This window comes from Carassius gibelio, chromosome A23, assembly GCF_023724105.1.
Source record: "Carassius gibelio isolate Cgi1373 ecotype wild population from Czech Republic chromosome A23, carGib1.2-hapl.c, whole genome shotgun sequence".
NCBI lineage: Eukaryota > Metazoa > Chordata > Actinopteri > Cypriniformes > Cyprinidae > Carassius > Carassius gibelio.
The window spans coordinates 16,323,534-16,337,793 of record NC_068393.1 but is presented as its reverse complement, the minus strand read 5'-3'; the positions used below and the strand labels follow the sequence as shown (position 1 = coordinate 16,337,793).

The following is a 14,260-nucleotide window of genomic DNA, read 5'->3' as shown; positions in this document are numbered from 1 at the left end:
TCCCCAAAACAGCAGCAGTTATCCTCCCTCTGCCCCCTCACCTGGAGGGCTGGCTTCTCCAACGTCAGCAGGAGTGTGTCAAGGTAACTAGATTTACCGTACGTAACCCTTAAAAGAATAAGTGTTTGGAATCACATTAACATTTTTGCACTCTTCTTTCTCACAGGAAAACGTCTGAAGAAAGGACTTGCTACGGCTAAACAGAGACTGGGAAAGATTCTGAAAATACATAGAAACGGCAAGCTTCTCCTGTAGTTTGATAATATGAAGAGGAGACTGCAGGGAACAATAGAGGAGGAGAGAACGAATAAGGATCAGAGAGGACTTGAGTGATTTTGGTGTTAATTTATGTGACTGTTTTATGGTTAATGTTCTGCTAGCCTGGTTTTTAGTTGCTTCATCGGGATGAAAAATGAAAAGAATGAGAAATTCAGTTGAAATCCATTTAGCGTTGTGTTTTAGAATAGAAAATCTATTTGAAAAGCAAATAGAGCTAAACAGATGGATACAATAATGGAGTGATGACTGTATTGCTAATTCTTTTTCCATAATTTTCAGTACTCCACCCTTTGTTTCATAGTTATAAACTGACTTTTAGTTTGAAAATTGTATATTTGTAGAAAAAAAATGCTGAGGAGCACTTGATGTTAGATCAAATTGCCTAAAGCCATTGCAAACAAAAAGATGACACTGTTCAGAAGATCTCTGACGTTTATTTGAAAATTTTGCTTCCCAAAAAATTGGCCTGAATTGTCAAAAGTCAATTTATAAATGTCCCTTTCTCATGGCTATTTGTCCCGGTCCATTCTCCTGAATCGATGCATATTATTTGTTTACATGCCTCATTTAGTATCTGTTCATATCAAATTATTTTATACCATAGTAGGCAATTTGATACACAATTGAACGTAATTGCTGTAGAAGTCCTGTAGTAACGTCTCTTTGCTTGTTGAAATGTTTTTACAGTAATACTAACACATTTTTATCAACAACTGTATTTTAGATGTGTATATACTTTAAGTTTGTCTTGTTTTGTTTGTTTTCCACCTAGCATGGGCAGCATAGTGTCCTGTCACCATTTGGCCAGGGTTGTCTTTCCCATCCATAGTACAGCTCCATGTTTAATTGTAGAGATTGAGCTCAGTGGTGGGCACGTTTTAACATAGTAATTGTAAAGAACACAGAAATTGACTTTAGAGCAGTTTGAGATCTTACGGCTGATTCAGTAGGTTCAGTGTACATATTAGGTGTTTTGTTTTATTTTTTATTTTTTATATTATTAACTTTTATTTAGAAAGAAAGAAAAATGCATTGGAATCTTTCTTGACACCTTGTACAAAAATACGTTTTGGGTAAATAACAGCATATGAGTTGTTTAGTTCAGTTTTATTTGTATAGGATAATTATGCTGTTATTTTTCATTGACGCTTATGGTATTAGCAATTTGATGAAGTTAATGTATTCTATTTCTACTTAAATGTTATTGTTCATTTTACCCCCCCCCCCACTTATCAATGATATTAATTTTAATGTCAATATACTTTAGTTTTGCTTTTTTATATAATACTTCATTCTAGAAGAGTTAAATGTAACATTTTCTTGTAATTCTATGTAATGGCAACAATATATATTTTTTGTCTTCTCCTTTGACAATTATGTCAGAACCAAAAAATATTGATAAATTAGTGGGCCAGTGTAAATATTGTTTAGTTTTTTTTTTCTTCTTCTTCTTTTTTTCCCCCTAAAAATATCACGGATCTTGTCATCATGCTATCCACGTGTAATTGGAAATTTGTTTTGAGGTTTGTAGAAATATGTTTTGAACGTGAAATAACAGAAGAAAGTTGTTCGAATATTCTGGTAAAACTATTATTTTTAGATATTGTTGTCGGATGATTCTGAAATGATTCTGGATATTTTTGTAATATTTTGAGTTTTTTGTACATCCGTTTGATTTGTCATCAACTTCACATCGTCTCTTAATGTTGCTTCTTACACTCATATTTTACTAAACATCTGTGCCTTCAGTAAAGTACATAGCGAGCTCTCTTACTGAAACTGTGCATATCTGCACATATTTTGATACTAGATTTAGTTTAATGGCATCTCTTGTCTACTGAGACAGCTATTCAGGATTTCTAGCAATTGACAGTAAAAAAAAAAAAAAAAAAACAGGAATGATGTGAAGCAAGATGTGCAACAAAGAAATTGTTCAAAAACCTCAAAATATGTGAGGACTGACTTTCAAATATGTTCTTATTAAAACTTACATTTACTTAAGTTATTCTCTTCTCTATCTTTCTCTCTTCTTTATTAATTGTGTGCATTTAGGATTCATGTATTTATTAATCTTTTTTTTCTGTTAAAGTTAATTTGAAACTATTATTGTTGATCACAGTTCCTCTCAGGGTTTAATTTGTATCTAATTTCATTTTGATAGAATCGTTTAAAAAGAGCAACAGTAGTGTTAGGAGTTCACATTCAGGACCACTTTAAAACCAAGTCAAATTTGAACCCATTTACTATTTATAATTGGACGTTGTCTTTTGCTAGTGTCACCACCTTTGGTTTTGGCTTGAGCAGATTTTTCCTAATGACCTCTATTAAAAGATATTTGTTAAATAAAAAGTGTTTGCATTTTTGTCATTTTAAGTCTGTTTTCGTTTGCTTTGCAATATAGTCTCTCACATGCTTAGTTGGTCAACTCCACATTTCCCCGCAAAAAAAAATCTTTGTCTCTTGCAGTAGTTCAGACGTTAAAGATATGAACCCATGGAATGATGAAATGGAATGATGAACAGCACAAATTAAATTTATGGCAGTCAGCGATTGGCTGATGCGACGTCTAGTTCGATCTCAACAGTGTTCATAGGCTTTTTTTTCTATTTATTTTTTTATAATTAATGTATTTAAATATGAGTCAAATCATTCATCAGCTGTGCACAATGTCCTCCCATGTGAAGTGCTGTTGGAGCACAATGCATGATGCCACGTTTATCTACCTTCCCCCCTGGACCAGGAACCTTCAATAATCTGGTTAGAAATTGTTGATCTTGGTAATAAAACCAAAGTGTTTACTGTCCCTTCATGATGATCATGATCTTTTCAGTCTAGTATGTGCTCTGGTGCTCATGTATTTTCATCTTGTAGCCTCAAAGAGTTGTGAAGAAGACTCATGGCGTTGATGTCATCGCAGGTTAGTTCCTTTTCAAAGACTCAAACTTGTCTCATTGATCACAGAATGTTATCGTTTTCTTTCTCCTATCATTTCAAGACAAAGCTGGGCCGTTTTTCCCTGACCCATCAGCACTATGTAGTATTCTGCAGAGTGATGGAATGAGGCTCGGGGAGCTTGTTGGAGAAAACTCTGTTTATTCTGTGAGTCAATTCCATTGTCCAAAGTCCCTTCATAAATTGATAATGATATTTCACTTTTTAGTGGGCCGTTTAGACAGAATAAGATTCTTAATTACTACCTTGTCCACCTCAGGCTCAAAGAGTACCTGCCAAAAAGACTCAAAAGAAGCTCTAGCAGAGGCAAAAAGCCCTACAGGTATGTATTATTACAATTTACAATTACATTTTTTTTTTATATAATTAATTCCTAAAGATGCTTTTTCAACAGCCATTACTCCTTTCATGATTCTTCTATGAATAGAAGGTACCACTACCCCCCCCAAAAAACACTCAACCTTAACTGTTTGAATGAAAAGAATAAGAGTTTAAGAAAGATTAAGATTGATCAAATTGTGTTCAGTAATCTGTGTATGGTTTGTGCCTGCAGGAAGTGCCTTCTCTCCTGATCCATCAGCGCTCCGTGGTATTTTACAGATACGTGGAACAACACCTCATGCACCAACCGGCCTTACTGGCAGAGCAACTTCTGTTTACTCTGTAATGCCCAGTCAGATTTGTTGTCTTAACATTTTAATTTTGAATTCTAAAAAATAAAGGTTTGAAATACCTTGTTCATTTCAGGCTCAAAGAGTACCAGTTAGGAAACCTCAAACAGATGATTCAGCAGCTGTCTTAGTTTCTGCAGGTATCTAGCCCATTGATTTTGCATTAAATGAATATAATAAAAAATTAAAATAAAATGTATACTGTGGCGGGGGGGCGTGGTTTAGCGAAGTCTGCAGCGGGAGAGAGAATCAGGAGACGAGCGGTAAGTGAGTGGTTTGGGCAAAAATTATCATCACCTGTTTCTCGTTCTAGTAATTGGCGTGGAGAGAGTATAAAACGCCGGGAGAAACGGATGCAAGCGAGAGAGAGACGGACTGCTGACCCGAACCGGAAGGAGTGAACCGGAAGTTTGACGGAGTGTCAGAATAAGAGTCCCCGTTTGGGTGTTTGTGATTTTCTTTGTTCTTTGTTTAGTTTTGGTTAAATAAATACGTCAGCAGTCCAGCCGACCCCTTTGTCCTCTTCCTTGCCACACGAACTCACTACACTGGTGCCGAAACCCGGGAAGGAAGAAGGACCGCCGCCGCCATGCAAAGCCCGTCCTCCACGCCGCTTGCGGATATCATCGCTTCCCTCGCGGTCCTGCACCAAGAACAACATCAGGCCCTGCTGGACCTGAGGACCGATCAGGAGAGACGATTCCAGGCCATCGTTCAGGCCCAGCAGGAGGACCGCGAGAGGTTCCGGAGCTGGATGGATCGGGAGGTTCGCGCCGAGGCCGCCGGGCCGCCCGCCGCCCCCATGCACCTGCCGCTTCACAAGATGGGGGCCCAGGACGATCCGGAGGCCTTCCTGGAGCTCTTCGAAAAGTCGGCGGAGGCCTGCGGGTGGCCCCGCGAGCAGTGGCCGGTACGCCTAATACCCCTGCTCTCCGGTGAGGCCCAGGTGGCCGCGCAACAACTTCCGGTGGCGAACCTCCTGGTCTTCGACGACCTCAAGAGGGCCATTATCCAGCGGGTCGGCCGGTCGCCAGAGCAACATCGCCTGCGCTTCCTGGTCCCTGGATTTGGGCGAGGCCGGCCGGCCCTTCGCGATGGCCCAACAGCTCCGGGACTCCTGCCGCAAGTGGCTACTGGCCGAGGGAAGTGACGTGGAGCATGTCGTCGACCTGGTGGTGCTGGAGCAGTTCATCGCTCGGCTTCCCAAGAAGACGGCCGAGTGGGTCCAGTGCCACCGCCCCACGTCGCTGGACTCGGCCATCCATCTGGCGGAGGACCACATGGTGGCGTGCCCAGGGGTCGGCGCACCCCCACCTGCTAACTCTCTCTCTCCTTCTCTCTCTCCCCCCTCTCTCTCTCGCCCTGTCCCTCTCCCTAGGTCCCGTCCACCCGGCCCTCCTCGTGTCCCGCCCCGGGGGCGGGGCGGGATCGACCATGGACACTTCGGGAGCCCAAGGGCCCCGCCCAGGGGGGCAGGGATTGTGCCTGCTGGGGGGGACAGTGCTTCCTTTTCTCCACTCTCTCCGCGCCAATTCTCCAATCCACTCCCTGCCACTGGGGCGGCGGGTAGGTCTGGGCTGGCCTGTTGGCGTTGCGGGGACCCGGAGCATTTCGTGGACAGGTGTCCAGCGATGGAGGTGGGGACAATGATCCGGGTCCCGGATGTCCCACAGGTCACCCCCGGTCAGGCTGGCGAGTACCAAATACCCGTGAGTATCAAGGGGGGTACATATCCGGCCTTGGTGGATTCGGGATGTAACCAAACCTCAATCCATCAAAGCCTGATTCAACCGGGGGCATTGGATACAAGCCGCGTGGTTAAGGTGCGGTGTGTACACGGGGATGTGGTGGAGTATCCGGTTGTCCCAATTAGCATTCATTTCCGGGGACAAAAGCATAGTGTAGAGGTGGCGGTTAGTCCCCACCTCCGGCATCCGGTAATTTTGGGAACGAATTGGCCTGCGTTTACGGTTTTATTGGGGTCGTTATGTGCGGATGCCTCTTGGGGAAATAAGGCACGGAAGGAGGCCGTGCGGGTACAGGTGGGAGAAACTGAGCCAGGGTCGCTGTGGTCTGCTTCAGGGGAACTGAACGAAATCGGGAGACTAATTCTCTCGGAGCGTGATGACTTTCCTCTGGAGCAGTCTCAGGATGAGACACTAAAACATGCGTTTCAACAGGTCCGCGCCATCGATGGCCAGTCTCTCCAACCTGCCCTCCCACTCTCCTATCCGTATTTTGCCATTTTAAAAGACCGGTTGTATAGAGTGACCCAAGACGCTCGGACAAAATTGAATACAACCCAATTGTTAATTCCAAAGAGCCGCCGGGAAATGCTTTTCCAGGCGGCTCATTCTAATCCTATGGCGGGCCATTTGGGACAGGCCGCAACACTAAATCGCCTCATGGCCCGCTTCTTTTGGCCGGGCATTCATGACAACGTGCGCAGGTGGTGCGCGTCTTGTCCGGAATGTCAATTGGTAAACCCACCGGCCGCCCCAAAAGCGCCTTTGCGCCCTCTTCCCTTAATGCAGGTCCCCTTCGAGAGAATTGGCATGGACCTCATCGGGCCATTAGAGCGATCGGCACGAGGACATCGCTTTGCATTAGTCATAGTTGATTATGCAACACGATATCCTGAAGCGGTGGCCCTCCGCAACATTTCCGCTAAAAGTGTTGCGGATGCCCTGTTTCGTCTTATCTCCCGGGTGGGGGTTCCAAAAGAAATCCTCACCGATCAGGGCACGGCGTTTATGTCACGTACGCTACGCGAACTGTACGGATTGTTGGGCATTAAATCGATTCGAACTAGCGTCTATCACCCACAAACCGACGGCCTGGTCGAACGATTTAATCGCACACTTAAATCCATGATTCGTAAGTTCGTTCACGAAGACGCCAAAAATTGGGATAGGTGGCTAGAGCCCTTGTTATTTGCTGTGCGAGAGGTCCCACAAGCCTCCACGGGGTTTTCCCCCTTCGAGCTTCTCTATGGACGCCAGCCCCGGGGGGTGCTCGACGTACTGAGAGAAACTTGGGAGGAGGGACCGTCTCAGGGCAAAAACGAAATTCAGTATGTGCTGGACTTGAGAACAAAACTCCACACATTGGGGCGGCTATCCATGGAGAATTTGTTACAAGCCCAGGACCGCCAGAGCCAGCTGTATAACAGGGGAACTAGGTTACGCAAATTTGCACCGGGAGAGAAAGTACTTGTATTACTCCCAACGTCGAGCTCCAAATTAATGGCTAAGTGGCAGGGACCGTTTGAGGTCGCACGACAGGTCGGAGATCTCGATTATGAGGTAATACGGTCCGATAGGAACGGGTCCAGTCAGATATACCACCTCAACCTCCTTAAAAAATGGAATGAGGCGGAATCAGTGATGTTGGCAACGGTGATTGGCGGAGAGGATGATCTCGGGCCAGAGGCGAATATCAAACCCCAATCCCTCGCCCTGGCTCCAGGTGGAGACCACCTCTCGCCGTCCCAACTCACTGATGTAACGAAATTGCAAGCAGAGTTTGCCGACGTCTTCTCGCCCCTGCCGGGCCGTACTAACCTAATTCAGCACCATATCGAGACCGAGCCGGGCGTGGTAGTTCGCAGCCGGCCGTATCGTTTACCTGAGCACAAGAAACAAGTAGTTCAGGCTGAATTGGGCGCTATGCTTGACATGGGGGTAATAGAAGAATCTAATAGTAACTGGGCGAGCCCGATAGTTTTAGTTCCGAAAACGGACGGCTCAGTCCGATTCTGTGTAGATTACCGCAAGGTGAATGCTGTGTCGAAATTCGACGCGTATCCAATGCCGCGGGTTGACGAGTTGCTTGATCGGCTAGGCACGGCTCGCTTTTATTCGACATTGGACTTAACAAAGGGCTATTGGCAGATCACCTTGTCTCCATTGTCCAGAGAAAAGACAGCTTTCACAACGCCGTTCGGATTACACCAATTTGTTACCCTTCCGTTTGGCTTGTTCGGGGCCCCAGCTACCTTCCAGCGCCTCATGGATCGGATTCTACGGCCCCATGCTGCATATGCTGCTGCCTACCTAGATGATATTATTATATTTAGTAATGACTGGCAGCGGCATATGCAGCATCTGAGGGCTGTCCTGAGGTCGCTGAGGGGAGCGGGGCTCACGGCCAACCCAAAGAAGTGTGCGATTGGGCGTGTGGAAGTAAGGTATCTGGGCTTCCACTTGGGGCATGGGCAGGTGCGTCCCCAAATTGATAAGACTGCCGCTATTGCGACCTGCCCACGACCCAAGACCAAAAAGGAGGTAAGACAGTTCTTGGGGCTGGCGGGATATTATAGACGGTTTATTCCTAATTATTCGGACCTCACCAGCCCTTTGACTGACCTTACTAAAAAGGAGGTACCAGATACGGTCCAGTGGACGGAGCCGTGTCAGCAGGCCTTTACTCAGGTCAAGGCTGCTCTGTGTGGCGGGCCGCTGTTACACTCTCCTGATTTTTCTCTCCCTTTTCTGTTGCAGACAGACGCATCGGACAGGGGGCTGGGGGCAGTCCTGTCCCAGGAGATAGAGGGGGAGGAACGGCCGGTGCTGTACATTAGCCGGAAGCTCTCGAAGAGAGAGGCTAAGTACAGCACCATCGAGAAAGAGTGCCTTGCCATCAGATGGGCCGTCCTCACCCTCCGCTATTATCTCCTGGGACGGGAGTTCACCCTCTGTTCGGACCACGCTCCGCTGCAGTGGCTCCACCGCATGAAGGATACCAACGCGCGGATCACTCGTTGGTATCTAGCTCTTCAGCCTTTTAAGTTCAAGGTGATCCACAGGCCGGGTGTTCAGATGGCGGTGGCCGACTTCCTCTCCAGAAATGGGGGGGGGGGGGGCTGCAGGCCGGATGGCTCCCCGGCCTGAGTCGGGCGGTGGGGGTATGTGGCAGGGGGGGCGTGGTTTAGCGAAGTCTGCAGCGGGAGAGAGAATCAGGAGACGAGCGGTAAGTGAGTGGTTTGGGCAAAAATTATCATCACCTGTTTCTCGTTCTAGTAATTGGCGTGGAGAGAGTATAAAACGCCGGGAGAAACGGATGCAAGCGAGAGAGAGACGGACTGCTGACCCGAACCGGAAGTTTGACGGAGTGTCAGAATAAGAGTCCCCGTTTGGGTGTTTGTGATTTTCTTTGTTCTTTGTTTAGTTTTGGTTAAATAAATACGTCAGCAGTCCAGCCGACCCCTTTGTCCTCTTCCTTGCCACACGAACTCACTACATATACACTTCCGCTCAAATCAATAATTTTATTTAGTATGGATACATTAAATGACAGTAAAGATATTTAAAATGTTATAAAAGATTTCTATTTAAAATAAATGCTGTTCATTTGAACTTTCTATTCAAAGAATTCTAAAAGGTTTTTTATTATGGTTACTACAAAAATATTAAGCAGCACACCTGTTCTCAACACTGATAATAAATAAATGTTTCTTGAGCCACAACTCAGCATATTAGAATGAATTCTGAAGGATTATATGATATTAAAGACTGCAGTAATGACTGCTGAGAATTAAGCTTTGCCATAGCCCATCACAGGAACAAATGACATTTTCAAATGTTAAAATTAAAAAAATATTTACAATTGTACTTTTTCACAATATTTTTTAAATTAATGCAGCTATGTATAATGCCGGTGTATACTGATGTTACAGCACCATTTACAAACTATGTGTTATTATGCATTGCTTTTTCCCCCCATAAGGTTAATATGAATGTAATGTGATTCAAAAATATTTTTTTTTAGGAAGTGGTGTGTTCTTCTCCCCTGACCCTGTGGCTCTGCGCAGTATTCTACTGAGTGAAGGTGTGAGGGCTGGTGGAGCAACACCCAGAGTTTGCACCTGTCCCACTGGCAGAGGAACTTCCATTTATTCTGTGAGTCTGCTCCGATGGATTCATTTACATTTATTCATTTGGCAGATGCTTTTATCCAGTTACAGCTGAGGAATACAACAAGATTAAGGGATAAAGGACAATAAATGAATAGAAAAAGTAATGGCATATAAACAATTAAATGCTTGCAGGAAAAAAAGTGTTCATTATCCTTTTTGTTATTATTATATTAATAATATTTTTTTGTGTGTGTTCTGTTTTGAAACTATTTGTATCCCAGGTTTATGTTTACTGTTTCTATTTACAGAGGAAACTTTGTACTGCCCATAAGATGTCCAGTTTAAGGTGCTCCCCAGGTTTGCGTGAAGCCCACAACCCCAGCACTGGACTCTTGGTGTCACAGAAACAGTCCCATAATGCAGAACCCTTAAGGTTAAGGTCAGGTTAATACGGAGTGTTGAATGTGTTCTAGAGGGAAGGTGTCATTCAAAGGTAATTTGAGGACCAAGAGCAGATGGATGATGTCCAGATAGACCAAGATGATGCTACTTCACAACAGTTACTGAACAGCCATCAAACTGTACGATTGATTTTAGTCTAAAACATGAATTTCTGCTTTACTGATCAATTTCTTTATGGCCTAAAAAAAGTCTGACATGATCTTCTCTTCATGCAGACTGAAGTACAGTCAACAATAAAGAAAATTTGAATTCAAATCATTGTCACATTAAGAACCAAGGCAGCTCAGCCTTTCATACAAGCAGCACACAGAGGGTCAGTCATTTGTTTTCTCATCAAGCCAAAGACTTGGAAAAGACTGGTCTCAGGATAATCTGAAGACTCATGGGACCGGTGACCCTCTGCAGCTCTTTGAAGGCCAGCTTACATCCCATAATGCACTACCACTACAATCAGACCAAAGCAATGGATCACAGATCAATCCCAGCTTAGACCTGCCTAAACAAAGCCAATCAAAAGGTAAGCATTCCATGCAAAGTGAAACTAATATGAACCTTTTTTCTATTTTCTTGTTACATGCATTGCTGCAAATGACCATTTCTGTCCAGTGTTGTAATTAATGAGATTAAGCAGATATTTTACACATCCTGAAAACTTAAGCATTTGTGACATTAAATGCATTTCCACACCTGTCTGTAGCTCCTACTGTAATGCAGTCTACCGCTGTGTCTGCTCTGCGGCGGCGTCATACTCCTCTGGAGGAGATATTTCTGGATGAGGAACGTGCTATTCATACTTCTCGTCTGCCATCCTGCCCACTGCAGCCCCGCTGTGGTAACCCGCTGGCTGCCTCTCTTCTGTTTCAAGACTCTACAGTGAGTGATGATTGTATTTTGGATTGTGCTTATTAAACTGGTTGTCAAGCTGAATAGCTGTTAATACATCATCTTGTTATCTCTGTCTTTTCCACGGTGTTTTTTACCCATTGGCCTGTCCTCTCCTGTATGTCTGAGTCCTGTCCCTTCAGATTTCTCTATCAGAGCATAAAGAGAGGTGTCCCAAAACACCCTGCACATCTCAGTCTATGTAAGACTGTCTGAAACCGTATTTCTAGTTGCAATTTTGATACAGAGATGCATCTGGCCACAGATTCCACAAGCAGCAAAATCTTGGATAGACACAATATTTGGTCAGTATTGACAATTTAACTGAATGCACCATTTTTACACTGAACTTGTCACTGACTGGAAACACTGTGTGCTTTCCACTTGTCTCTTGTATGAAGTATATAATAAATGTATATATAAACATGGTTTTACATAAAAAAAAATATTATAGATTGTATTTGTTCTTTTTTTTCCTGAGTTAGACTATTGCTTTAACATTAAGACATGGCAAATTTGATCTTTTTTATTTTTCTTCTTCTTAAGCATGTGACCCATGCTGTGCAATTCAAGTTGATACTTTATATTTAGCTGAGTCAGGGGGTGTCTGACTGACGCGTCTGTGTTTGTAAAATGAAATCAAGGGGGTGGATACAAATTGCTGGAACACTGTCCTATTAAACTCTTCCCTCTGGAGCCCCTTGCTTTGAGAGATGGTGCAAGCACGTCTTTCATTCGCCCCCTTTTCCTATTCTCTCTTCAACCAATTTCTGGAATACATGAACCATGGCTAAGAAACACAGCTGGGGTCAGATGGGCCATTGCTGTACTGATGTCAGGTGGTGATGGCCAAGGTAATGCCGCTTACATTTTGTGTAATCTACATGTGTTGTCTACATTTATCTATCTTCTGTTGAGAAATAGAATGTAACAAGAATTGTACTGAATTGGAAGACGTGATAAATGACCCCAAATAATATATAAATCATCAAAAAATTAAGAAACTTGGGCAGAAAATAAGACAAAATGAAATCTTTAGTTTTTTTTTTAATTGCTCTGGTCCATTAAGGTCAATGCTCTTGTAGCCTTTAGCTTTAGCCTGTAGCTATTGTCCCCCTCTTCCTATTTCCATAATTGAAGGCTAAATTTATCTCCATTGACCTTCTTCTGAAATGACATAAGTGTATGGAGAGTACTAGGATTTTCCAAAGCCACACACTGTTGAAACTAGAGACACTGAACCGTGTTTGTGCACAACACCTTTAGTTCTGAGCTCACAGACATTATCTCAGACACTCTTGTTCACACCATTCCACAATTTGGTCAAGTAATGAAATGTAATGTGAGGTATCTCTCCTTACTTTCTAAGTAGCCTTGTGTATTTCTATAGTTAAAGATATGAAATGACGAATATTTTCTTGACTATTGCAGGGAGGAATGCAGCTGTGAGGGCCACTGTCAGAGTTGGCCTTTACACTGGAGCACAAGTCGTCTTTGTCCATGAGGTACATTTTCATTTATATGAATACTAATAAAAGTGTCCATGCCAGTGACCCCTGTTAACAGTGTTGTTGAAGTCACGTCTGTTCACCATCTGCAGGGCTATCAGGGATTGGTTGATGAAGGGAATCACATCCGTCCTGCTACTTGGGAGAGTGTGTCCGTGATACTACAGCTGGTGTGACCTCAGATGCTAGAATGTATTCAATTCAGTTTATTTTTCTTAGCATACTAGGGTTTTAATTTCAATGCAAATTTTCCAGGTACTCTCAAGCAGTGCTATGATCGTGTCTTTTTTGTGTCTGTCTAAAGGGTGGTACAGTCATTGGCAGTGCCCTCTGTAAGGATTTCCAGACCAGAGAGGGGCGTTTGAAGGCTGCCTACAATCTCGTCAAACTAGGCGTCACCCACCTTTGTGTAACTGCCGATGGCAGTTTAATTGGTGCCAACTTATTTCGCACAGAGTGGAGTGACTTGCTGAAAGTTCTTATCAGCAAATGTAAACCAGGCATTTTATTAAAAATATTATTTACAATTTAAAACTAACTTTTTAAAAGTTTGTTTGTGTATGTGTGTGAGTACTAGTGTTCCCTATACGTTATGGGGAATATGTCCCCACAAGGATAATAATACCAACAAATTTGGACATTGTGTGGACATTTTTGAGAGACAGTATTAAAATTAAGTCACATGGCATCTGATGTACAGAAGCCACTGGTAGATGCCACTATGCTCATCTAGTGACACTTCTGGTTTTCACTGGCATGTACCGCTGACACTTGTGACATGTGCTGATGGACTGTTTCAGTGTTGCTTGTCAATATTGTTGCGGGACATATCACCATACTGTTGAGGTGTACACTCCAGAGACAATGCCGCTGTCAGCTGGAGTATAATGTAGACTGTGTAACACACGCACTTTATTGCCGAACAACCATTAGGCTTCTTCATCTGTTTAATATTTGTCTTGTGTAATGTATTTATATTAATCTTTGCCAACACCCCAGACTCTGTTAGTGTGTTGGGCATGAGAAGTGTCTTTCCCTCAGACACTGTATTCCGCAGAACCCGTGATGGTTGAAGCTGAGGCCTATTATGAAGATCTTGGCCAAGAACAAGATTAGTCTGGACACCTCTGAACATGCTTTTAGGGAGCATGTCATCAGCAAGAAGCCTCCAGTGCACATGACTCTCCCGAAGTAATCATGAGCAAAAATGTGGACTGACAGATACAACAAGCATATGAAATGACTGAATTATTTATTTAAATAATTATTTGTTTGTCTGTCTTTTTCTTATTCTTTTATTTGTTTGTAAATTTAGTGTTTATGGTAACGCTCTTGCATCATGCAAATTAAAATGATCTTATTGTTAAATACCCTTGGTTTTGTTACCCTTTTTTTCATATAAATATATTTACATTTTGGAAGGGAATAAAATGTAACATGTTTTATTTTGTGATTTATTATATATATACATATATAAAAGTATGAACAACTGAACCCATGCTCATGCACTATTTTATCTGATACAAAATCTGACTGAATATACATTCCATAGAAAAGAAAGATAAATTTCCTATATACATATATATATATACATATATATATATATACATATTGTTTATTTAATTGATAAATAATTGATAAATATCTGT

The 14,260-nt window shown here is 43.0% G+C and overlaps 2 protein-coding genes and 1 long non-coding RNA gene across 3 annotated transcripts in view; all 3 read left to right on the top strand.

The window, feature by feature from the left end:
* Nucleotides 1–2,280, top strand: part of LOC127944654 (histone lysine demethylase PHF8) — an 11,771-nt gene extending 9,491 nt beyond the window's left edge. The window contains exons 21-22 of the mRNA XM_052540754.1: nucleotides 1–83; nucleotides 167–2,280. The exon at nucleotides 1–83 is cut by the window's left edge and continues 299 nt beyond it. Of these exons, the coding sequence (XP_052396714.1) occupies nucleotides 1–83; nucleotides 167–255 (172 nt within the window). The 3' untranslated portion in view covers nucleotides 256–2,280. The remainder of the gene's footprint in view (nucleotides 84–166) is intronic.
* Nucleotides 2,281–4,966: 2,686 nt separating this feature from the next.
* LOC127944186 (uncharacterized) lies at nucleotides 4,967–9,139 on the top strand. The gene is made up of 2 exons (XM_052540011.1): nucleotides 4,967–5,611; nucleotides 8,405–9,139. Exons 1-2 carry the CDS (start codon nucleotides 4,997–4,999, stop codon nucleotides 8,792–8,794), a joined length of 1,005 nt encoding a protein of 334 aa, XP_052395971.1. The 5' UTR covers nucleotides 4,967–4,996; the 3' UTR covers nucleotides 8,795–9,139.
* Nucleotides 9,140–11,176: 2,037 nt separating this feature from the next.
* On the top strand, nucleotides 11,177–13,978 carry LOC127945026 (uncharacterized). The gene is made up of 4 exons (XR_008150497.1): nucleotides 11,177–11,957; nucleotides 12,535–12,608; nucleotides 12,704–12,803; nucleotides 12,916–13,978. It is a non-coding gene; the product is annotated as an uncharacterized LOC127945026 (long non-coding RNA).
* The last annotated feature ends 282 nt before the right edge of the window (nucleotides 13,979–14,260 follow it).

Bases quoted from the DNA above. Each gene is read 5' to 3' on its own strand.
- LOC127944186 (XM_052540011.1), top strand. From the start codon at position 4,997: ATGGCCCAACAGCTCCGGGACTCCTGCCGCAAGTGGCTACTGGCCGAG. The intron at 5,612-8,404 runs GTGAGTATCAAG...TTTCTGTTGCAG, and splicing joins CTGGCGAGTACCAAATACCC to ACAGACGCATCGGACAGGGG.